This window comes from Protopterus annectens, chromosome 14.part0 (assembly GCF_019279795.1).
Source record: "Protopterus annectens isolate FY-2018-M chromosome 14.part0, PAN1.0, whole genome shotgun sequence".
Classification (NCBI taxonomy): Eukaryota; Metazoa; Chordata; order Ceratodontiformes; family Protopteridae; genus Protopterus; species Protopterus annectens.
In genome coordinates this window covers 472414760-472439516 of record NC_056748.1, presented here as the reverse complement: position 1 = coordinate 472439516, position 24757 = coordinate 472414760, and the positions used below count along the sequence as shown (strand labels likewise).

Here is a 24757-nt window from a genome sequence, read left to right as displayed (position 1 = left end):
GAGGAGTCCCCTCACTGAAGACACAGATTTTGATGATAGGGAAGGATCCCCTCGGTCACCCTCTGAGGTATCCTTTGGTGATATCCTCAAAATCCTGAAACAGAGAGGTGATTGGCAGTCCTCTAATCCGACGTCTGAGGAATCTGTGTTCCTGCAGGCTTTTCTCGCCCGGCCCCCTACCTCCTGGGTTACTCCACCTGCCAATGAACTTGTCCAGCTTTTCGTGCAGCGTTCTTGGAAGGCTGTTGACACCATCAAAGCTATTCCCCGGATGCCAGATAACATTTTGTCCCCTCTTGCTACGGATCCACATTGGTCAAAAGGTCTTCCTGTGGATGCTTTGGTGGTGGCGGCAGCCGCAACAAAAAAGGATCTGGCAGAAGAATAAAGCCAGACTATCCGTCCGCCTAACAGAGTCCTAGGCCCTGGACAGGATAGGGAAGCGCAACTTTGCATCAGCGACCTTTACTATCAGGTCCCTGAATTATATGGCACACTTTACCAGGCTTCAAAGGGATCTGATTTCTGAGCTCTCTGAAACCTTGGCTGGTGCCGTGTCTGATGAGGTCTGTGACAAAGTGGCCTCTCAGCTGGCCACCATTGAGTCAATATCTAACTCCTCTATGCGACTGATATCTCACGCATCAGAAGGAGCAGCTAGAGCAGCGGGTTCAGCTGCAGTCTTTAGACGACACGCCTGGATGCGCTTGCGCAATTTCACGGAACCCTTTAAGGCTTCCTTTCCTTAATGCTCCCATTGAGGCCTCTTCGTTGTCTGGACCCAAAGTTAAAAGCACACTGGCCAGATGTGAACAGGACGGTAAGACCCTTTCTGCCGTAGGTGTCCGTTATTCTTCCCCTCAATGTGCTTTCTCCCAAAACCAAAAGAGTGGGAAGATATGGTTCAAGAAATCTCAGGGTCCTTTCTGTGACACACAGGCCGAGTTCTCCCCTCGAGGCTGAGTGGGAAACTCACAGGGAAGACGCTCCTTTCGGGGCAGAGGGAGTCCGTGTAACCAGGGTTCCAGGGACTCTTTCCCTGGCCAACCCTACCAGCGCTCCTGAAGAGCGGCCCAACTACTTTCCTCTGGAGGTGGTTGGGGGTCGTTTCTCCTTCTACCCTTCTGCCTGGCTAACCATCACCACAGATTCTTGGGTACAAAGGATTATAACCAGAGGTTATCCTATCCCCTTCGATATTTCTCCTGTCCCTTCAAGAAACTTTCCCGATGTTCCACCCAGTCAAAGGGGCGAAGCAGCACTAGAGATAGAAAAGCTGCTAATAAAGAGAGTCATCCATATAGTCCCTCCAGACCAGATAGGATCCGGATTCTACTCAAGACTATTTTTGGTGCCAAAGAAGACCGGGGACTGGAGACCAATTTTGGATATCAGTGTATTGAACAAATTTGTGAATACAAAAATTCTGGATGGTCACAATACAGTCTATCCTCCCACTTTTGGAAAAAGATGATTGGATGTGCTCGATAGATCTTCAAGATGCGTACTACCACATAAAAGTGGACAGGTCATCAAGAAGATTTCTGCGCTTCCGTGCGGTAGCCAGTCACTACCAGTTCAGAGTACTGCCCTTTGGACTCTCTACAGCCCCCATAGTGTTCACAAAGTGCATGGCAGTTGTCACAGCTCACTTGCGACTTCAAGGATTCCAGGTGTTTCCATACCTAGACGACTGGCTCATTTCCGCCCCTACCAGACATCTACTGGAAGAAGCCCTGGCATACTCTCTCCTCGCTGCACAAAGGCTAGGCATAACCATAAACTGGCAAAAATCCAATCTCACCCCATCTCAGTCGACAGAATTAATAGGGGTTATCTTGGAGACACAGAACTGCAGAGCTGCCATTCCAGAACATAGAATTTTAAGGGTAAAGCAACAACTGATTCCAATCCTTTCAAAGGAGAAATCCACAGCTCACTTGGTTCTGCAGCTGTTGGGTTCCATGGCAGCCTCCATCACCATTGTTCCCCTGGCCAGGTTTTACATGAGGCTTCTACAATGGCTACTGCTCACCCAATGGTATCCCTTTCATCATCCTCTTTCAGCCATGATTCCTGTAACCCACAGGTGCAAACAGGATTTAAATTGGTGTATGACACACAATCTGTCACAATGGTCTCGCCCCCTCTCCCCCCAGCAACCCAAGGCCACAGTGACCAAAGATGCCTCCCTGATGGGGTGGGGGGGGGGCTATGTCAGGGACAGACAGTCCAAGGCACTTGGTCTGAACTGGAGGCCCATCTGCATATAAATGTTCTAGAGCTGAGGGTGGTGTTTCTGGCGTTGCAAGCATTCCATCCCCTGCTGCTGTCTGGGACACTTGCGATTCAATCAGACAACATGGTGGTGGTCTGGTACATCAGCAAGCAAGATGGAACCAAGTCTTACCCCCTTTGTCGAGAGGACATGAGGATATGGCAGTGGGCAATGGCTACCAACTGTTTTCTTCTAGCAACGCACATTCCCGTGAGTTCCAACGTGATAGCAGACAGACTCAGCAGATGCATTTTTCAATCTCACGAGTGGTTCCTGAATCCCTTGATAGCGGCGATCTTCCACCACTGGGACCATCCTTGCTGCGACCTCTTTGCATCCCCAACCAACTACAAATGCAGCTACTACTTCTCCCTGATTCCCCCTCCAAGACAGTCACCCAGGGATGTGCTCTAGTCCATGACTGACCCTCTAGTCTTCTTTACGCATTCCCACCCTTTCCCCAGTATTTGAATAAAGCCCGTCGGTTGAAGAGCAAGGTGATCCTCATAGCACCATATTGGCCTCGACAGATTTGGTTCCCCTTCCTTTGGCCTCAGCTACTAGATTGACCATAGATTCTCCATCCAACCCCAGAGTTGATCTCACATCCACAGAACCTGATTCATCCCAACTTGAACAGCCTGAAGCTCACAGCTTGGCTACTCCAATTCCCTTGATCGCTAGGCAGAATGATCTTTCTTTACCAGTACGTGACATTCTCATTGCATCTCATAAGTCTTCCACTAGAATTACTTATCTGAGCAAGTGGAAAAGATTTACCTGTTGGCTGAAAGGTAAACAAGTAGATCCCTTCTCAGCACCAGTGTCGATAATACTAGACTATTCGGCCGACCTTTTCCAGTCTGGTCTATCGGCCTCTACCATTAGAGTTCATTTGGCTGCAATTTCTAATTTTCATGAGGGTGTCCAAGATTCCTCTCTTATGTCCCATAAATTGTGCAAGACCTTCATAAAAGGTGTGAATCATATGAAGCCACCTTTTAGAGAACCTATTCAACCATGGGATTTATCATTAGTTCTACAAGCTCTGACAATGCCACCTTTCAAACCAGCCTCTTCTTGCGACCTCAAACCTTTGTCATGGAAAACCTTGTTTTTGGTCACCATTACTGCTGCCAGATGTATTTCAGAGCTTCAAACTTTATGTATCAAGAGTCCATACTTGATTTTTCATAGAGATAGTGTCTCTGAGAACTAATCCATCCCTTCTGCCAAAAGTGATCTCTGAAATGTCCATTAATCAAACCATTGAATTGCCAGTTTTCTTTCCCAATCATTCGAACAGAGGAGAGTATTGTCTGCATACCCTACATATCCACAGGCAAATCCATTTTTACTTAAACAGGACTAGGTCCTTTCGTAAATCTGACCAGTTATTTTTGGCCTTTTCTGGACCTAGATTAGGATCTGCTGTTGCTAAGGTCACATTAGCTAGATGGTTGAAGGATTGTGTGACCTTCATTTATACACAACATAATATCTCGTTGCCTACTACCATGAAAGCTCATTCATCTAGGTCGGTGGCAACTTCTGCTGCCTTCCATGCCAGAGCTTCTTTACATGACATCTGTACAGCTGCAACTTGGGCTACGCCTCATACCTTCATCAATCATTACAAATTGGATTTGAACTCCAGGGGAAGAGCGTCTTTCAGTTCTGTGGTGCTCAGGAATGTCCTTCCATGAGACCCTCCCAGGAATAGAGGTAGCTGGGGACTCTGTCCCATGCGTAATGAATGAACGAGGATTAACAATATCAGATAAAGAAGTTATGTCTTACCATAACATTCTATCTGTATTGTTGATCCTCGTTCATTATGACCCTCCCTCCTTCCCCCTCCTGTGGTTTCTAGTGGCTCTCACCATCCGGTTCTCTTAGGTTATTTGACCAGAGGTAGGCTCTACCTTCTTTTGACTTGCAAACTCAATCTGAGGTAACAGGGAGAGGGGGACTGTGGGTAAGAGTTTAGCTCGAGAGTTTGAAGCTGAAGCGAGCTTGGAAAATGGCCAGCTCGGTTCCGAGGTTGGAACCAATACCCATGTGTAATGACTGAACGAGGATCAACAATACAGATGGAACGTTGTGGTAAGACATAATTTCTTTTTTTTGATGTTCTTCGTGTTTCACTGTTGCAGTCATTACATTTGGGTTATCTGCTTGCAGGTAGCCCTCAGTTAGCGTGATGAACAAAGTCTTGGGTCCTGTGTCGGTTGCTGTCCCTTCTTCCATGACGTCAGGTTGTCAGGGGTATAAAACATGCAGCTGACGCCATTTCATCAGTCTTTCTTGCTGTGTGGTGCCCGAAGCAGAAGCAGTTCACAAGTGCCGGTCGGCCGACTCCTGAAATTTTCGTTTTCGAGTTTCAGAACCAAAGTCTTCAACTAAAGCTAAGTATCCCGTTGGGAAAACTTCTTCTTGCTCCTTCCTGATGTCAGTAAAAGTTAATAATTGCATTACTTGTGGAAAGCAAATGCCTCATAAAGATTTTCATTTGTTCTGTATTCCTTGCCTAGGCCCTGACCATGACGTACCTTGCTCTCGGTTTTGTGCTTTATTTAATCAGCACACTATCCGTCATTGGTATATTTTCGCATGTAAATATTTCGTTTCTCGGTTTAATTATCCAAAAATGTCGTCGGTTAGCCATCCGACTACCGGGATTCTGAAAAAAATGCAAAGATAAAGACAGAGACAGGATGCCGAGGTCCAAAACCGCCGCTTCTCCTAAGCCAGCCGCCAGTTCACCGGTACTCAGTGAGGTGCTTTCGCAGCCCCTGATATCCACTATGTCTGATTCGCAGGCCTCTACTGAGAACCATTTACAGCGAGATGCTTCAACTATGGAACTCGCGGATGTCTCTACCTTGGATGGGTCCGACAGCGGCTTCTGAGGGTGTATTTAGGCCTATGGACTTGCATATTAAACCGACGCCTGCTTCTTTACTTAGGCCTAAATCTCCAACCATGCCTAAAAAACGACACCCAGGCCACATGGACAGGCCTCTATGCCTAAAAAACAAATGATAAGAATGGCTGAAGATCTAATAACTCTAATCAGGGGTAGCCAATCCCCCCCCCCTTCTACCTTGGATGGGTCCGACAGCGGCTTCTGAGGGTGTATTCAGGCCTATGGACTTGCATATTAAACCGACGCCTGCTTCTTCACTTAGGCCTAAATCTCCAACCATGCCTAAAAAACGACACCCAGGCCACATGGTCAGGCCTCTATGCCTAATAAACAAATGATAAGAATGGCTGAAGATCTAATAACTCTAATCAGGGGTAGCCAATCCCCCCCCCCTTCTAAGAGGCCTAGGACTGAAGTTGTTTATGAATCTTCTGACCAGGATTCTGTTTTTTCTGATTCTTATGATGATCTGGATTTGCCCTCATCTACTTTTGAGGATTCTGATGCAGAGGACTCTATCCCCTCTGCTTCCCCTCCGGAGGATTTTTCTTTTGGCGAAACCTTACATATGCTAAGGGAGCATTTCCACTTGTAAAGCCAGGATTTTTCTGATTCAATAAAGAAGCTGAGGGATTTCTTACTCCTGCCTCAGCATAGGCCTTTAGCTATCCCTCCTGTACTAAACATTGTTGATGGTGCTTTTTCAGAATCTAGTTTGGCCCCTGATTCCTTGCCTCCTGCTCCCAGAAAACCTGACAGATACTACAGGGTCCCCGAGTCACACAAGTTCCTTTCTAAAAATCCTATTGCGGATCCAGAGACTATTTCTCAGGGGCCCAAGGGCATTAAGGCTTCTACTGCTAAAAATCCTACCCGTTCTGATAGACTCCAGGGCGCTGGATAGATGGGGTAAGAAGGTTTACACTTCTGCAACCTTGGCCATTAGGGCTTTAAACTGCCAGTTTCATATGTTAAAGTATCAGCAACATGTTATTGGATTGCTTAAACAGAAAATGATGTTGACTCCTGATTGTGTGGAAAATAAAGCATTACAAGATTTAATGCATTCTGCTGAACAGGTTAGAAAACATACTTTGCAATGTGGTTTTGATTCATTAGAGGCCTCTTGCAGGGCTGTTGTTACTGGGTCTGTGCTCAGAAGGCATGCTTGGCTTACCTGATCATGTTAAAGCTAAGTTGTTGGATGCTCCCTTAAATCAGGACCGCCTGTTTGGCAACAAGGCTGAGGAAGTTCTTAAAAAGATGGAAGATAAAGCTAAATCTATGCAAACTGTTAAAGATTTCTTACAAGTTCAGCCTCCTAGATTTAGTAGGCACTGGCCCTCTAAAAATTGGTCCTTTCCAGTCCTTTCCAGGCCTTCTCAAGCCAAACCCAGATACAACAGGAACCCCACGTTTCAGTCCCAGGGGACGCACAGGACTAAGCAGTGGGGGGGGGCTCCACTTCCAAATCTTGGAGTAATAAGACCCCCCCCCGCCTCCCCATGATAAACTGTCTCAATGACTTCCTTTTAAAATTTCCAAGCACTTATCAACTGACTGCCCCTTTGGGGGGAAAGATTGCTCTTCATGCAAAGAACTGGGAGCTCATTACCCAGGACAAATGGGTTTTAAATATAGTGTCCCAGGGATACAGATTTCACTTCCACATGTTGCCAACACCAAACGGATGGCCGGACCTACCCCCAAACCAGTGGGCAGAGGCCCAAAAACAAGTACTTTCTCTCTTAAGCATGGGGGCTATTCAATTTGGTATCAGAAGAGGAAAAGGGACAAGGTTTCTACTCAAGACTTTTCCTGGTACCCAGAAAAGACAATTCATGGCATCCTATCCTGGACCTGTCTACTCTAAACACCTTTTGGGAGATTCCAAAATTCAAGATGCTGACTCTTCCCCAGTTACTTCCTATGCTAGGCAAAGATGCCTGGTTGGCAACACTAGATTTAAAAGAAACATACCTGCACATCCCAATCAGGGAATCTTGCAGAAGATACCTTCGCTTCAAAGCAGGCTACACACACTATCAGTTCTATGCACTGCCCTTTGGCTTATCTACTGCGCCCAGGGTATTCACAAAGTGCCTAGCTCCAGTTATTGCATTTTGCAGGCAAAGAAATATTCAAATATACCCATACCTGGACGATTGTCTAATTCAGGCAGAAAGCCAGGACATACTTTTGAATCATCTGGCCTTTATACAAAGGGTTCCAACCTGTCTGGGGTACACCATAAATGAAAATAAATCTCACCTGGTACCCTGTCAACAAATTATATTCCTAGAAGCAAACTTGAATACAACTTCCCAGATGGCTTACCTCACATCAGAGAAACAAATTAATTTGACAACCTACTTCAAACAAGTGCTCACAAAAACCCTGCTGTCTGCAAGACAAATACTGCAAGCCTTGGGGTTCATGGCCTCCTGCATTCTTCTAATGCCATATGCAAGACTGCATATGAGGAAACTACAGTGGTATCTAAAAAGCCTATGGTGTCAACATTCCCAGGATCTAGAAGCAATGACTCCTATCATACCTTGCCTACGGCTAGAGTTCCTTTGGTGGGCAGAGGCCTGCCACCAAAACAAGGGACTACCTTTCACACCACCCCCTGCCACCCACACCCTAACAACAGAAGCATCAGACTATGCATGGGGGGCTCACCTGGAAAGGAAGTGCTTTCAGGGCAAATGGAACCCAAGTCAAATGCACTTGCATATCAATCAAAAAGAAATGTTAGCTGTACAGAATGCTCTGACAGCCTTTAAGGACCACATTCTTCCAGGACAACTAATGGTAAAGACGGACAACAGCACTGTTATGTGGTACATAAGCAGGGGGTACACATTCTTACCCCCTCTGCAGACTAGCCATGGCATTTTGGAACACAGCCTTGAGCTACCAAGTGCACCTACAAGCTCATTTCCTGCCAGGAAAATTAAATACACTGGCAGACGGACTAAGCAGAAACCCCATGGGCCCACACGAGTGGAAACTGGAACCAAGGATTTTCAACATGTTGACAAGCAAATGGGGGTGCCCAGATATAGACCTATTTGCCTCTCTCCAGAACTACCAATTGGACAAATTTTGCACAAGGACTCCCCACAAACAAGCCTGGAAAGTGGATGCTCTGTCCTTCAGCTGGACAAACCTATCAGTCTATGCCTTCCCCCCTCTGACTCTGCTCTCCAAAGTACTACTCAAAATAAAACAGGACAAACCAAGGATGATTTTGATTGCTCCAGACTGGCCATACCAACACTGCTACCCCCTCCTGCACAGTGTGACACGGTTATCCCCATGGCACCTGCCTCAGACTCCTTTCCTGTTGTCCCAGCAGGAGAACCAGATTCTGCACCCTCAGCTTTTAACACTGAACCTTGCAGCTTGGCTAATTACCTAATCTCTCCTTTACCATCCCTCAGTAAACCTGTGATGGATATCATTTTAGAGGCAAGGAGGCCTAGTACTAGAAAATCTTATGCTGAAAAATTGAAAAGATTTTGTGCCTGGAACCAATCTCAAGGGATGAGCACAGCAGCACCCAATTTACCTCAGATTTTACAATAATTAACTGAGATGCTTCACAAGGGCCTGTCTTTTTCCTCCATTAAAATCCACGTCTCAGCCATTTCAGCTCATTATAACACAGAACCTCCCCTCTTCTCTCATCCACTGCTCAAGCAGTTCCTCAGAGGGGCCAAAAATTTGAGACCACCCAGGAGAGATCCAACCCCTGCCTGGGACCTTAACTTTGTTTTGGAGAAACTCACTCTACCTCCTTTCGAGCCAGCTGCTACTGCAGACTTAAAAATTCTTTCTTGGAAAACAACTTTCCTTTTAGCAATCACTTCAGCTAGAAGGGTATCTGAATTGCAGGCCCTTATGGCAGTGGAGCCTTTCATCATCTTTCATGCGGACAGGGTGTCCCTCAGAACCAATCCATCCTTCATGCCCAAGGTGGTATCCAGTGTGGCTCTTAATCAGTCCATTCATTTGCCAACCTTCTTTCCCAATCCACAGAACAAAGGGGAACGGATACTGCATTCTTTAGATGTGCACAGACAACTTAGATTCTACTTGGACAGGACTAAACCTCAAAGGAAATCTGAACAACTGCTGGTGGCATTTGCTGCAGGGGCAGAGGGGGAGGCTATTTCAAAGCAAACCATTTCTAAATGGATAGGCCATTGCATTAATTTCTGCTATAAGCACCGTGGAAAACCTATCCCCCAGGGGATCAGACCTCACTCCACCAAGGCGGCATCTACCTCTACAGCCTTTCTCAGAGGTGTTCCTACCAGGGACATCCTAGAAGCTGCTACTTGGAGTTTAGTACATACTTTCACCAAGCATTATCATTTGCCAATTTTCTCTAACTTCAGAGCTGGCTTTGCCACTGCAGTCTTGCAAGGCCTTATAGCTGGTACTAATGCTTTTTAAATTCCTCCTCCCAACCATAGCTTTGGGAATCTACCCAAATGTAATGATTGCAACAGTGAAACACAAAGAATATAGTGCAGTTGTGTACACTTACCATAAATGTAGATGTTCGAGTGTATTCACTGTTGCAGTCCTGGTTATCTTCCCTCCAGCCCCCTAACTTCTTTTGGTTATACCTCTTCTTTCCTTTACTATGCTTAAAAGCTTTTTGCTGTATTTGCTTTATTGTTGGAGGTATATCATTGTACTTTTATATTTAATTGCTTCCCATTAGGGGGGGCACCTGACATCTGGGGCAAGAAAAACTGATGTAATGGCGTCGGCTGCATGTTTTATACCCCTGACGACCTGACATCATGGAAGAAGGGACAGCAACCAACGCAGGACCCAAGACTTTGTTAATCAGACCAACTGAGGGCTACCTGCAAGCAGATAACCCAAATGTAATGACTGCAACAGTGAATACACTCGAACATCTACATTTATGGTAAGTGTACACAACTGTACTTTCTGTCATGTTATCCTTGACTTTCAGAAAGTGAACAAGAAGGAAGAAAATACTTTTTCATCTGAGTCAGTTTTTCTGACCCCCCCCCCCCCACAATATTTTTCTAAGAATCCAAGAGGTGGGAGACTTGTTTTCAGACAGAGCCTGCCATGCTAGAGGGTGCAGCTCTAACGCATGAAGCCCCAAGGGCAGAGATGGACTGCAGAACCAAGGGTTTAGAGGTCTATTTTCTGACGCACAAAGTTTGCAAGCCTGTTCCCATCTGGAGGTAGTTGGAAGATGTTTTTCTGTTCACCTTCAAAATTGGATGTCCATCAAACAAGATTCTTTGGTGAAGAGATTCATATCCTGAGGCTACCTTATCCCATCCAGTCTTACAAGACACTTCCCAGACATTTCACCCAACCAAAAAAGAGCCACAGAACAAGAAATTGCTTGGCTGCTACACAAGAGCCATCTGAGAGATCCCAGTAGGCCAGAAAGGATCTGGAGTCTACTCAAGATTATGTTTAGTTCCCAAGAAAAATAAGGACCATCAGGCCCATACTGTATCTCAATCACTTGAGCACTTCTGTTATAAACATAAAATTCTGAATTGTCATGGTGCATTTTGTTCTTCCACTGCTCAGGAAAGGTGACTAGATGTGTTCAGCAGATCTTTAAGTTGTGTTCTACCACACCAAGTTCAGAAGGCACTCCAGAGGGTATCCTCACGTTTGGCTGGGAACCAGTCATTACCAATTCCAAAATTTGCCCTTTGGCCTCACCACAGCTCTTGAGTATTCACAAAGCACATACCAGTAGTGGCAGCTCATCTCAGAGTACAAGGGTTCTTTGTATTGCCATACTTGGATGACTGGCTTCTAACTGCAGATACAAAGGATGCCGTCATCCTAGCAAAATATTATTTGCTCCACTTGTATTGATCCTTCGGTTATCTCTTTAAATTTTGAAAAGTGCCATCTGGAACCATCGCAGTCTCAGGACTTTATGCTGGTCTCTGGTCACAGTTTTGCAGATGGCAAAACTCCCAGAATTAAGGTAGACTTCTCTTCATCTTCAAGCACAGTAACTTCTTAATTCGAGCTGTCTACCAGCTTCCCTCACTCTAAAGATATGGGGTTCCATGGCAGTTTCAATCACTTAGTTATTTTCAGCAGAATCTTCATAAGGGTCCTTCAGTAGACACTGTTAGTTCTGTAGTTTGTAAAAAGAAAGGTTGGGCCTTGTATATAGTGTGGCCTTGCAGCTCAAGGATTAGAGCACTGGTCTTGTAAACTAGGGGTCATGAGTTCAAATCTCATCATGGCTTGTGCTTTATGTAGTTCCTGTGATATAGGGTTTGATTCTTTCAAGCTTTATGTAGTCTTTGTGGTGTAGGGTTTGATTCTGTCAACTATCATTTCCTTACTGTGTGACTTTAAGCAAGTCACCTAACCAGACACTGCTCCTGCATCACTCCTGAAAAAGGACTGTGTGTCCATTGAGCAAAAGTAAATTAAGGCACCAAAGTTACAAACTGGAAATCAGTCACTGTACTTTATTGCAGAAGACAAACAGTAAGCGCTTTCACAATTTAATGTTGCTTCATCAGACCACATTACTACAACCGATGCTTGGTTAAATACTAGGACAATTAGTATGACATCACAATTTAAAGAGATATTACTCCACTAACATAAGAACATATATCAATATCCATAAGAAAAATGCATAAAATATATAGAAAGGTGTGTATTTACACACAATAATATTTAAAAACAATAATATTTAAAAAATATTAATATTTAAAAAGGGGAGGGGTGTCATCCCTATATATATATATATATATATATATATATATATATATATATATATATATAAAAAACTCATGTTTTAGTGTTTAAGGCGCCTGGCCTTAAGGTAAGGAACTAATGAGGTGCAGCCATTCAAACCAGGATATCTATCTGCGTGTAATTTAGTGATCCATTGTTGTTCTAATTCTTCATTGTGGTTTTCTACGTCACCACCTCTGTTTGTCCTTACTATTTGTTGTAAGATTAAAAATTTAAAACAATGGCTACTGTCTCATCTCGGGTATTCAGCATTAATATGGTCACTAATAGACATTGTCATCCAGTTAGAATGAGTCTATGAAAAAGGACATAGTGAATTCAGAGTTATACAAACTTAAAAAGTTTAACTGACAGCTGGTACAGAAGGTTAAGGCTGTGAGCTGTCGTTCCATGATCATAGTCCACTCACCCTATCATTCATTCTATCAAACTGTTATCGGTGTACTGTCATTGCATCAACTGGTGCATAATTTCCCTTCTGGTACCGCAAGGATGTACTTTTGTCCTTCCGCTGCCCTTTGACATTGATGCCACTGGCACCTGAGAGGGGGCATTTCAAAAGGAAGACAATCCAAAGAATGTAAAGCCATTCAGAGGCCTATCTTCATATTGCTGCTCTAGAGATGAGAGCAGACCTAGTATTGCAGGCTGTTCAAGACTTCCTTCCCAGGGGTGTGATTTCCATCTGAACAGACAATTCTTCTGTAGTATGGTTCATCAGCAAACTAGGAGGAACTTGTTTATATCCCACTTACAGCGAGGCCATGAGAGAATGGCAAAAGACAATGAGAGAAGTAGGTGCTTTCTAGTAGCAGCACACACATTCCATATTGTTCCACTATTCTAGTGGACCTGTTGAGTCAGCACATTCTCATGCTACACAAGTGATCCCTCAACATGTCAAGGGCATTAACGATCTTCATCTGCTGGGGCCAGCCTTACTATGAACATTTTACTTTTCCCACCAACACAAAATATAACAGCAACTTTGCCTCCTCCCTCTATAGGGACAATCACTGAAGGATGCTCCAGTCCATCTTTGACCATCTGGACTTCTGCATGCTTTTCCACCTCTTCCCCTCATAACAAAGTTATTACAGAAAGCAGCTATATGCAAGGAGAAGTTAATCCTCATTGCCCCCTATGATGATGTGAGGTATTGCCATCTATGCCAGGGAGAATAGGGCAGTGCATGTATAACCTTTGCCAGCATAGTTAACTGCAGTTTTGTAAATAATTTTGTGTAATTTGACTACCCCATTGACTTGTACAGATGTTTGTGTTAAAATGTTTCTGGTTGTGTTAAAATGTGTCAAAAGTGTTGTCAACACTGATTAAATGTATATGTTTAAACAACGAATTCTGAAAGGGAAGAGTAGAAGTTTTTGAAATTGTTCTATAATTTTCAAATACTGCAACAGATCTTGGCATAGCTCTGATTGTGTATTGTACCAGAGTGAGATGATAAAATGTGATGTTATTCTATAACCAGCACTGAGAGGTTGGAACTCGCTCAGAAGTTTTGTTTTGTTTTCTTTGGAACCTGACATAAAAGATCTATGACAGTTATCAAAGTCAGTTCAGCTCAGTGCAAGTTTGAAGCTCATCACCTTGTCTTGTGGAAGCAAGCATCTCTGCAACTAATCTTGGCTTGCTGCATTAAGTTAGCTAGGGAGCAGTTATTCTGTAGACAGTCAGAAAATAGTGAGATTAATTAAGTAGTGTTTTTCTGCATCTGTTTGAATCTATCCAACTGTGTTATTTTTATTTCTCCTGTGATTGAAACACTGATGTTTATTGTACCCATGTTTTCTATTTTATTATTTATTATTAAATAGTTTTATACCTTTCATTGTGGCTGGTCTTTTAGAGAATACTTAACGTCTTGAGAGTATTTGTGCTCTTTTTAGTGACACTATGGCCATTCCGAAAAGCCTTGCTGCTTTGGTTACAGTCTACCATTTATATTAGTATTGATTTCACTCAGCATAATTGGATACCCTTGTAAGAGCCTAAGAGTGGTTGACTGGTGGCAGCATGGTTACCTTATAGTCTGGGCAGAAGGGTTATAGCTAGTAAATCTGTACCAGCCTTTCCTTGGAGTGTACGTGCATGTGTGTGCACGTGCGTGTGTGCATATGCATGTGTGCACGTGCGTGTGTACTTGGAACTGGGACACAGTGCTCCAGGTCTGGAACGTGTTCTCTGTGTGCTCTTGGGAGAAATTGTGCATGATGCAGAGAGCTGCATCTGAAAATACTGTTTTTAGTGACTGTCTCTCACTGGTGTCAATGGTGAGGATTGAGGTTCCTTGATTACTGGCCCAAGGTATTAGAGGCTGTCACACCCCCTTCTAGCCTAGGCAAATTTGGTTTCCTTATCTGTGGCCTCATTTCCTACAACATCCATGGTCGCTAGATCCTTGTCCTCATCTCCTATCTAGTCTGTCCGGTGACCCTTACCCAGGCATCAAGTCCCACAAACTGACTACATGATTTCCCCAATTTCAGAGATGGACAGTGATTCATCTTTGCCCTACAAAGTCATCCAAATTTTATTTGCTTCTCAAAACCCTTCCACTCATAAAATCGATAAGAGCAAGTGGAAAAGATTTTCTCTGTGGACTGCTGCTAAAGGTTTAGACCATTTTTTTCAGATTTCCCTCTATCTTACAGCTTTTAAAGGATTATTTGATTATGTATCAAATTACTATACCATAAAGTACACTTGGTTGCTGTTTCTAATTGTCATTCTTGTTAAAATTCATCTTCAGTGGCTTCTCTTAAAATCTTTAAAGCTTTTCTCAAAGAAACTTTCCTTTTGAGACCTCCAGCTAAAGACCCTAGTCCAGAATGGAACCTTACCTTGCCTGTGCGGGTTATGACACAACCCCAGTTTTAACGAGCTTCATCTGCCTCACTGAAGCACCTTTCCTAGAAAATGTTTTTTTGTAGTTGTTACTTGTCAGGAGAGTGTCTGAACTACAAACGTCTTTCAGACAGCCTGATTTTTTACAAAGCTAGAGTTGCTCTTAAACCAAATCCTTCCTTTTAACCAATCCAGTAATCTGCAGGTTTTCTTTCCCAGTAATTCTAGCAGGGAAGACTATGCTTTGCATACTACTTCTCAGAAATATGTCTGTTATGTAAGGATTACCAACCTTTTGCATCTTTTTCTAAAGTTGTGCTGGATTCAAAAGTTTCCAAAGTCACCTTGTCCAGATGGTTGTGAGATTGTATTCCATTGATGTACACCTCCAAAGATTTCACCCTTTACTTCAAACCAAAAGCCCATTTTATTACATCCAAGTCTATGTTTACTACTTTGTCAAATATTCTACATTTGATGACATATGTACGCCTACATCAAACATTACAAGCTAGGACTAATATCTGGATCTACAGCAGTCTTTGATTCTACCCAGGGTGCAAAGCATCTGGGGAATCTGTCCCAACCAGTTGAGGCAGTTTGAGGGAGCAACATAGGATATAAAAGATATTTATTTGCCATAACACTAGATTCTTGCTGTCCCTCTCCATCCCGTCTTGATATCTCACCCTCCTTCCACCTTCCAAGTCGTCTTTTGTTACTTTCAAATCCTAGAGGATCTGTCAGATCTGTCTGAAGCCTAAGCCTTGGATCTTTATCCACTTCCCTTTTTTGAGAAAAGCTCAAAAGTGTTTGTGTGTGTGTGTGTGTGTGTGTGTGTGTGTGTGTGTGTGTGTGTGTGTGTGTGTGTGTATATATATATATATATATATATATATATATATATATATATATATATATACACCACACACATACATACACCTCCTCCCCACACACAAACACAGAAACCTACACTACATACAAGCAAGCCCCCCTGCACCCCAGTACACCCCCTACTTAAATATACTAACTCCAAGGTCGCACTACACAGACAAACATGCAAAAACACCACCATACAAGCTACATTCCCCTTGCACACGCACATCACAGTAACAAAACACATTGACACACACTAAAGCTCCTAACCAACACCCTTAGAGCATAAACACCTGAATCTCCAGCTATCCATTAACACAGCGCAACGCCAGAAACGTTAATTCAGCATCTCCGAACTTCGAAATTTTGAATTTCACACTTTTCTGGTTTTGCTGTTATGGACTTTCGGCTTTATAATCTAGAGATTCTGAAATTCGAAATTTCAGAATTTATGCATATATATATATATGTACACACACACACACACACACACACTTATTAGGACTGACTCTGTTTAAAGAGTATTCATGACTTGGCATTGTGGGATAGGGAGAGTGCTGGTGATGCTCTGCTGGAGAAAAGTTGCTGAACTGGATCTGTCACAACATAACCTGACCAGTCGAGACAGAGAACAACAAGAACCTGTTGTGTTATGTTAAGTACATAACTTTCATTTATTTTTGTAGCTTAACATGGCAGAAGTTAAATTAGCTCTTTGTGCAGTAGGTAAAACATTTTGGTGAGGCTGGTAAGTGATATTTCAGGTAAGGTGATCGAACCGTAAACCTTATAGGCTTTGTTTAATAACACTTGACACATCTTAACACTTGATAGGAGAATCCTGCAGTTATTAATGAGATTCCATATTCTAAAGTTACAATAAGCACACCATTCACAGTGGGAGATTTTACTTTGGGTGTTAGATTGAAATTCTGTGCCAGGATACTCCTCATGCTATTGATTAAATTGCAACTCCAAGTTTCCTGCTTCCTTTTGTCACTTCAGTGTTGCATGATTTGGCCTCCTTTGCTTTTCTGTCTCCAGTTTCAGCTTTCTGAGAAGTTTAAAGTTACTGCTTGAGATTCCTCTCGAAGCTTACCCCATTGGAGAGAACTCCGTTTCCCATGTAGCAGTTATTTGTACTGTATATCGGTTGCTTTGTGAGGGATTCCTCTTTAGTGGTTACTTATTATCCTCCTGGCATCCCCTTATACTGCATGGGTCTTCCATTCAGCAGATGCTTTTGGAGTTCCATATCATGTATGGCTTTTTTGGTCTTCATTTCTTGTCTTACAGATTGTGTGCACTGTATGAAAGGGGTAAACTGACTGGTGCCAGGGTAAAGTCAACTATGTTAATCCACAAAATGACAGCATGGTTTGCACCACGAGGAGGCACTACTAACTTTGAGTGTAGAACAGGAAGTGAAAGAAAAATAGTCATGCTGAGTATTGAAGGAGAGGAAATCCCAGCAGTTTAACATAGTGCAGTGGACACCTGTCAGAGTTTATATAATATAATGACCGCATATTTTGTTGAAGAATTTGTCTTTTTGTATGCATATGATGATCAGTGTTCTGAATGCTTATGTTTAATTTGTTTTAACTATGCTTGGAGTTAAATGCACAAGCATTCACTGCATACATTTATAGCAATGGGAAATGAAGGGAATTCCAGAACATTTTACCTGAAGATTGTCAAGGCAGTAGTACATTTCACAGTGATTGTATTCAAGAATGCACCGCCTTCCAGAGGTTTAGTTCCTTTTTCCTTAGCATTGCTCTCAGTATATGGTACTCTGCAGTCCATTATTCCCAAATAACCACCACCAACACTTAAGGTGTGATTTATATAATGCATTTTCTTGGTGGCTAACTCTGTTGTCAGTGTCACTTCCCCTACTCTGTACATCACAGTGGTCAAGAAGTCCCCTGTTGATTCATTGCTTGCACATTTTTGCACCAGTGTTTCTTTGTTCATCCTTTTTAATTCTGAATGTAGCCATGTGTGATTGTGGTTTTGGCTGCACCTGTGGCATTATCACTACTTATTCGTTGGCAGGAGTTGTACTGACCACGAGGGTTACTGTAGTAATAGGTTTCAGACTGGATAATTTGTTAGGGGCATTAATTTTAGTTGGCTCTTGACCACTTTTTTACTCATATTGTATTCACTGAAGGCCTCTGTTATTATTTTCACAGATGGTTGCTTATGAAAATAACTTTATGAATGCCTTCAGTTTTAGTGACTGCTAAATAACATTTGCTGTTAGGAAATGACAAGATATACTCCACTGCTTAGAATTATGTAGATTAATATCACAATTTCTGTAACTGAAGCCAGAGTGTAGGATTAGCCTTTATACACTATGGCATTTAATGTGCTGGAAAAGGCCACTTATGCTTTCTATATATTTTGTTTAATTTCAGATACTGAACCTAACTCAAGCAATGAAGGATGCAAAGACACCTCTTCAGCTTGTCCAGATGCCATCAGTAACCGTAGAGACAGCCAGACATCAACGAACCAGCAGTGAATCCTACACTCAGAGTTTCCAGAGCAGGAAACCTTTCTTCACATGGTGGTAGTTGTACACTGTCAAGCCAAGGATACAGGACAGATATAAAAAGTGAACAGATCAGTATCTGTCAAAGGGCTACCCACTTTGGAACCAAACCAAGTGAGCCAGATGAATAGTGATTGTTCCATTTCAGGTTAAAATACCAGATGCTAACTTTGATCCAGTTGGCAGTGCTTTGCACTCCTGGCAAAGAGGCAGTATGCTGTAAATGTCCCAGCATGGCATTCATCTCAAACCTCATCACTGTACTGTTTCCCTTTCACAGTTCTATCCCCTACTAAATCTGCTTGGAAGGATTGGGTAGAGCAGATGCCTTCTGGTAGTCTGAAGTTTGAAAGGAGCTAACTTCCAAAAGTAGATGAAATTCATGGCTGAGGATGGTACTACCTTGAGAACTGCTACAGCTAGCTCTGTCTTTGCTGCATTGCCTGCTTAGTTTTGCGTGCTTCACATCTGAGGAGATGCATGCACTAAGGAGCCAGTTCACTATTGATACCATATTAGTTATACAAACTAAGTGACATCAAAGAGGGGTTTCCCCTCTAGGTAGAACACTTACTGTATGTGTACATATTCTGTATTTAATAAATCAAGGACAAATTTTCAGAAAAATATTTATTCTGGTAGCAAATTAATAAAATTGAAATGTATTACCAGAAAATGGTAAGTTCGCGTTACCATCATCAAGGCAATGCAGGTGGATATTTGAACTCGTAACATAGCTCAGCTGCTAATTATCCAGCCATATGTATTGTAGAGGCTACACCAAAAATATGCAATATTTGCCTGCTTATCCATTAATCTATTGTTTGGAAAGCCATGGTGGAATATCTGATATGTTTGATACCATAGATGTGCCATGGTGGTGTTCTAATCTTGAGCTGAGCAAGGAGGAATGGATGAAAAAAAGTGTCAGTGCAGTAAACGTTTCATTAAGAAGTGATTGCCAAGCAATCGGCTTTGGCTGCTGTTGCATATAATGATGTGTTCTGTATATTGCAGCAGCAAGACCCATTTCTCTTCCAGTGAGTAGTATAAATACAGAATATATTCCCTGTGGCTAGCTTTTCGATTTCATGGTACATTTGAAATGCTTTACTTTGCTTCAGTTATTAAAATACTTTTTTAATGAACAAAAAACTCTTAATTTCTCTCAGAGGCAGATAATCAGTCATGTCCTCCATTTTTGCTTCCGTTCCATGAATAACGTTTTATTCCTCATGTCAGTTAACAGTGTTGTTTTCACTTTTGAAGTGGAACTGTTAATGTGCATAATCAGTACTTGTTATGTGAACAAGGCTGAATAAATTAGGGGTTTGTGATATTTCTAAGGAGGGATTGTTCATCATCTCACTGTTGCTGCATTGATGTCTGATAACCTTTGCACTTGACCTTTCACTGTTGAATATTTGATGGGAGGCCATCGAGAACATTGTCTGCACACATCATAACTGCAGGTTTTCTTAGTTTTAAATTGAATAATAGTATGCACATAGTTTGCACATAGAAGTAGTAGATGCGTATTGGATAGATTTCCATAACCCCCTTGCTGTTCTTTTGTGAGACATCTTCATGAAGATTGGTTCAGGTTCAGTAGGACACCTTCTTTTCCACTACTGTTCAACTTTTAAATTCTTGGATAGTCAAAATGGAAATGTTATTCATCATTAGGAAAAGATAACCATGACTCCAAAGATGTAGGGCTTTTTTGTGTTGGCATGAAGCACCTCAAGGAAACTGTAATAGTGTGTACATGGCTTCTTTGGAGTAGGCAGACTTGCATGCTCTGAAGGCAGACACAGACACACATCTGTGGAAATGTGCATATTCCGTACTGTAGTATGCTACTTATGTGAAAGATATCGCTTTGTTTTCTGTGGTATGTTTAGCATTTATGATTTGGTAGAGTTGTGGAAAATGAAATTCACTGGAGTTTGGGAATATTGCTTCTGCCCTAAGAGCAGTGTTTCCAAAGCTGTGAAACTAGAGTATGTCAGGGTGTACTTTACTGTACTGTAAAATAATATTGATGTTTTATTAAAAAATACAAATGCAGATTTTCATTATATTGCCATAGCAGATGGTCCTAGCATAATATTGCTGAAACATATACTCACATGTAGTGGTGTATGAATAAAGACACATATTGTTATATGGTGTCAAGGGATTCTGCTGGAATCTGGTATTTAACTATGGCAGCTTTGGGTAAGAAGCCACATTTACATGAGTTGTTATCCATTATTTCCAATTAAGTTTAAATGTATTGCAGTTCATGTTTTAGTTATTACCGTTTTTGAGTACAGAGTAGTACTATGACTGAGCATTGCCAGGTGGTGATGTATTGTGTGTGAGCGAGAGAGATGTGGTGAGGTGCGCTTGTGAAATTATATCCAGCTGCATTTTTAATTTGGATGTAGTGTATACTAATAATCCAGTCATGTTTGAGACATTCAGAATGATTACTAATGAGGCTGTTGTGGATTTAAAGTATGCTTGGTAATGGAATTTAACTTTTTGTTTTTTAAACCAAGACATCATGCAAATACTCCTTTGTTCTCATGTTCCACTCGATCACAAAATTCCCTTTTTGCATGAGTATACACTAACTGGATTCATAGTTGGGAACTGCTTTAGAAAGAATGTCAAACTGAATTTCCAATGCTGTTGAACTTATGCATGCTACTGGCAGGCTGCATGTGCAAATTTAAACAGAGAATGGTACTTGCTCTTGAATTTTGATTCGATGCTGCCTCTTCTGTCTTTTCCTCATCTGATGGGTTAACAGATCCATCCTAGATAAGATGTTGATCACTTCTCAGAATATGGATCCCTGTCTCAGGCTCCCCCTTACCCATAATTCCCTTGCTAGTAGCAAATTACCCTAGAACTCATTTGCCACAGACAGGTCTTCAGGCTCAGCTCTTTCAGTGCAGTTAAGTGGATTTGTTGTTCTACTTCCCTTTCTGGATAGTTTAGACTTCGTTTTTCATTAAATAGTTGTAGAGTTTAAATAATTTACATAGTTTATATTGTTGGTGATTATCTGTGTTTTTTGGGTTTGACTGTGGTGTTGTTTTCTTTTCTGACAGCTGTTAGGTTCTGGGTGTCATGGCAGAGAAGCCATTGGGTTTCAAAAATGTGTGATGTGCACACACAAGATCCTAAACCAAGATCCCCACATGAAAAGAATGTATTGCGTAGGACCTTCTTACTTGGAGGAGGATTGTTCATTTTGTTCGTCCTAAGAAAACAGGGCTTTAATGGAATGATGGAACAAGTTGGTACTCAAAAGGGCTTTTCCCTGGCATAGCGGGAGAAGGCCCCACTTCTCAGTCCTCATCTTCTGCCAAGAAACTGCTGGATAAAAGCAAAGGGGACAAAGGTGGTGACAAGGGTAGAGAGAAAGAAATGCTCAAGGAGAAACACAAGGAATTCCAAACGAGGGTTCCTGAGCATTGGGATCCTTCACTCCTGATGCCAAAGCTTCACAAACCATCTGATCGTATGGCTTCTACAGAGCCAAGCACCATCAGATCATCCACTTCTTCATTCCAGGAATCTTGGTTCTCACCTGAGCCGGTCGACCCTAGGCTTAGGGTATCTTTCCTGCAGGAGAGGCCCTTTCAGAGGATCTCTCGTCCATCCTATACAGTGTCTTCCTTAAAGTCAATGTGGTCTTCCAGGAGCCTCTCATAAGAGGACATGGATAGAATGATGAGGAAGTTCCTGAGGACCCAGATCCAGTTGGGGGTTATCCTGGCTCTGACCCCCTGTTGGAGACCCATGATTGGTCCCTTCTTCCCCTGTAATTCTGGCTTCTTCCATGAACTGACCCTTGGAGTCTGGGTATTTGGATTGACTTCTGGGGTTTGCCTACCTTGGATCTGAAAGCCCGGACCTTGTAGAGTCCAACAGTGTCTATGAGTCAGTCAGCTCTGAGCTCTTCAGAGGGTCTTGGAGCCAAGGGATTGGATTTGGTGCCATGGGGTCGGGGTTGACTGTAAAGCTGACATAGCCATCTCTTTCTGTCATCCGCTTAAGAGTCCTTCCCCCTCTGGAAAAGGTTACCATAAGCCTTTGTGCAAGAGGAGGCACATAGACTCCCCATGGGAGTCAGTTACAGAGGATACTGATTTTTGATGAAGGGGAGGAGTTTCCAAGATCCCCCCTTAAGGATGTCTTTGACAGATTGTTGAGCGTTTTAGGCAAAAAGGGAAGTGGTCCACTAACACCTCTCCCAGGAGGAATCAGTATTCCTTGAGGCTTTTGTGGATGGCTCATCTATCTCTTGGCCGGTTGTGCTGGCTGACAAATTAGTTTATCTAGTTTTGAGAACCAGAATGAAGGAAGGAACTAGACATAATAGAATCCACTCCCTGGAAACCTGACAAAATTTTTGTGTCCCCCTAAAGACCGCCCCTTTCAGAACAAAGGTTCTACTGTGGATTTCATAGTGGTGGTGTCAGCCACCAAAAAGGAACTTGCTGAAGAGAGTTCCACTGTCCATCCCCTAATAGGGAGTCCAGGGTATTGGACAGGTTTGAGAAGTGAGATTATGCCTTGGCAGCCTTTGATCTCAAGGTGCTGAATTATCTAGTTCATGTAACAAGTTATAAGTAAGGTTTACAAAAGAATTATCCAAATCCCTTTCTGGGTCCATAACTCAGGAGGAGGAGAAGAAAGCTGTCTACACATAGTTGGCCACCTTTCAGTCTATATTGAACTTGTCAATATGCCTTAACTCAAATGTGGACAATGGTTTGTAGAGAGCAGCATGTAATGGAGTAGCTGTTAGCATGCCTGGCTGCATGCCTGCAACTTCATGAACACTTTAAAAACACCCTTTATTAATGTTTCTTATGATGGTTCCACCCTATTCAGGCCCAAGATTAAAAAAATGTAGTCCAAAAGTAAACAGGAGGGTAAAACCTTGTCTGCAGTGTGAGTACAGTTTTCTACTCCCAGCAGACCTTCCCAGGAAACCAAAAGGATGGGAAGAAACTGTGCTTCCACAAGTCCCATGGTTTTGCTCTGGATTTTTCTTGTGACAGACACCCCCCCTGTTGCACAGGGGAAGCATTTGTAATGGGTAATTGCCCCCGAGGCAGTGGTGGACCGTACAGTCAAAGCTTTTGGGATCCTTTCTTCAACAGGCTTTTTCAGTGCTCATGGGTGGCTGCCCAACTGCCACACTCTGGAGGCAGTAAGAGATGCTTATCTGTGTACTATATGCCCTGGACGTCCATCACTCAAGACATATGGGTACACAGAATCATAACCAGAGGCTATAAAATTCAGTTTCTTTTTCAGCCCCCTTCTTCAAGAAAACTTCTTGATGTGTCACCCACTCAGCGCAAGGCAGCAGCACAAGAGCTAAAAAAAAAAAACAAAAACAAACAAAAAAAACATGCTAAACAGTCGAGGGGGAGGAATTGCCATATTTGTTAAGGTGTTTACCTCACAGACACAAAGTACAGGATTTGATTATCATCTTTGAGGGAAATTAGCTATGCTTAAATAGCCCACAAGGGCAGCTAGCCTAGTACTCATTTATATATCGTGGGTTTGGTATAATGGTTACATTATTTACGTCCTAGTCACATGGTATAGGGTTTGATTCTGGCCATGGGTTATTGACTAGGCTTAGACTAGCCCTTCAGGGCGGTTACCCTAGTATTCTCCTATGAACCTGTGCATTATCCAGGAGGTCCCACCAGACAAGTACAGATAAAGGGATTACTCAAAATTCTTTTTGGTACCAAAGAAAAATAGGGACCTTAAGTCCATTCCTGACCTCAGCCACTTGAACCAGTTCATGAAGCAGATGAAATTCCATATAGTCATGGTACAGTGCTTTATGCTGTTGTTGAGGTAGGGTGATTGGATGCACTTGATTGACCTTCAGGAGGCATACTACCACATAAAAATGGGCAGATGCTCCAGATGGTTTCTCCACTTTCAGCTACGAAGCAGTCACTTCCATTTCAGAGCCCTGCCCTTTGATCTCACCACAGCCTGAATGTTCACCAGGTTCACAGCAGTTGTTTTGGCTTATCTCAGGTTGCAAGGATTCCGCGTGTTCCTATATCTAGATGACTGGCTTGGAACTTCATGCTCCAGGAATCACCTGATTCACACCAGGAACTCCTTTCTCCATCTTTGTTTACAACTAGGAATAGCTGTCAGCATAGCTAAATTGAAGCATCAACCAGTAAAAGTGATAAAATTCACTGGAGCACATCTGGATACCAAGTTACAGATAGCCAGACTAGTGGAGTCAAGGATTCTAACTCCTCAGCAACAGGCAGCAGCTGTAACTCTTCTGGTAGAAGCCACCAACACGGTCCAGTTCATGCCTTCTGGGTTCCTTGGTTCCTTGGCCAGGTTTTATATGAGGGTGTACAGTGGACCCTCT

At 42.7% G+C, this 24757-nt stretch overlaps 1 protein-coding gene across 1 annotated transcript in view; it reads left to right on the top strand.

Moving 5' to 3' along the window:
* PI4K2A (phosphatidylinositol 4-kinase type 2 alpha) overlaps positions 1 to 18956 on the top strand; it is a 1139234-nt gene extending 1120278 nt beyond the window's left edge. Inside the window, exon 9 of the mRNA XM_044056228.1 lies at positions 18191 to 18956. Within this exon, the coding sequence (XP_043912163.1) occupies positions 18191 to 18349 (159 nt within the window). The 3' untranslated portion in view covers positions 18350 to 18956. The remainder of the gene's footprint in view (positions 1 to 18190) is intronic.
* The last annotated feature ends 5801 nt before the right edge of the window (positions 18957 to 24757 follow it).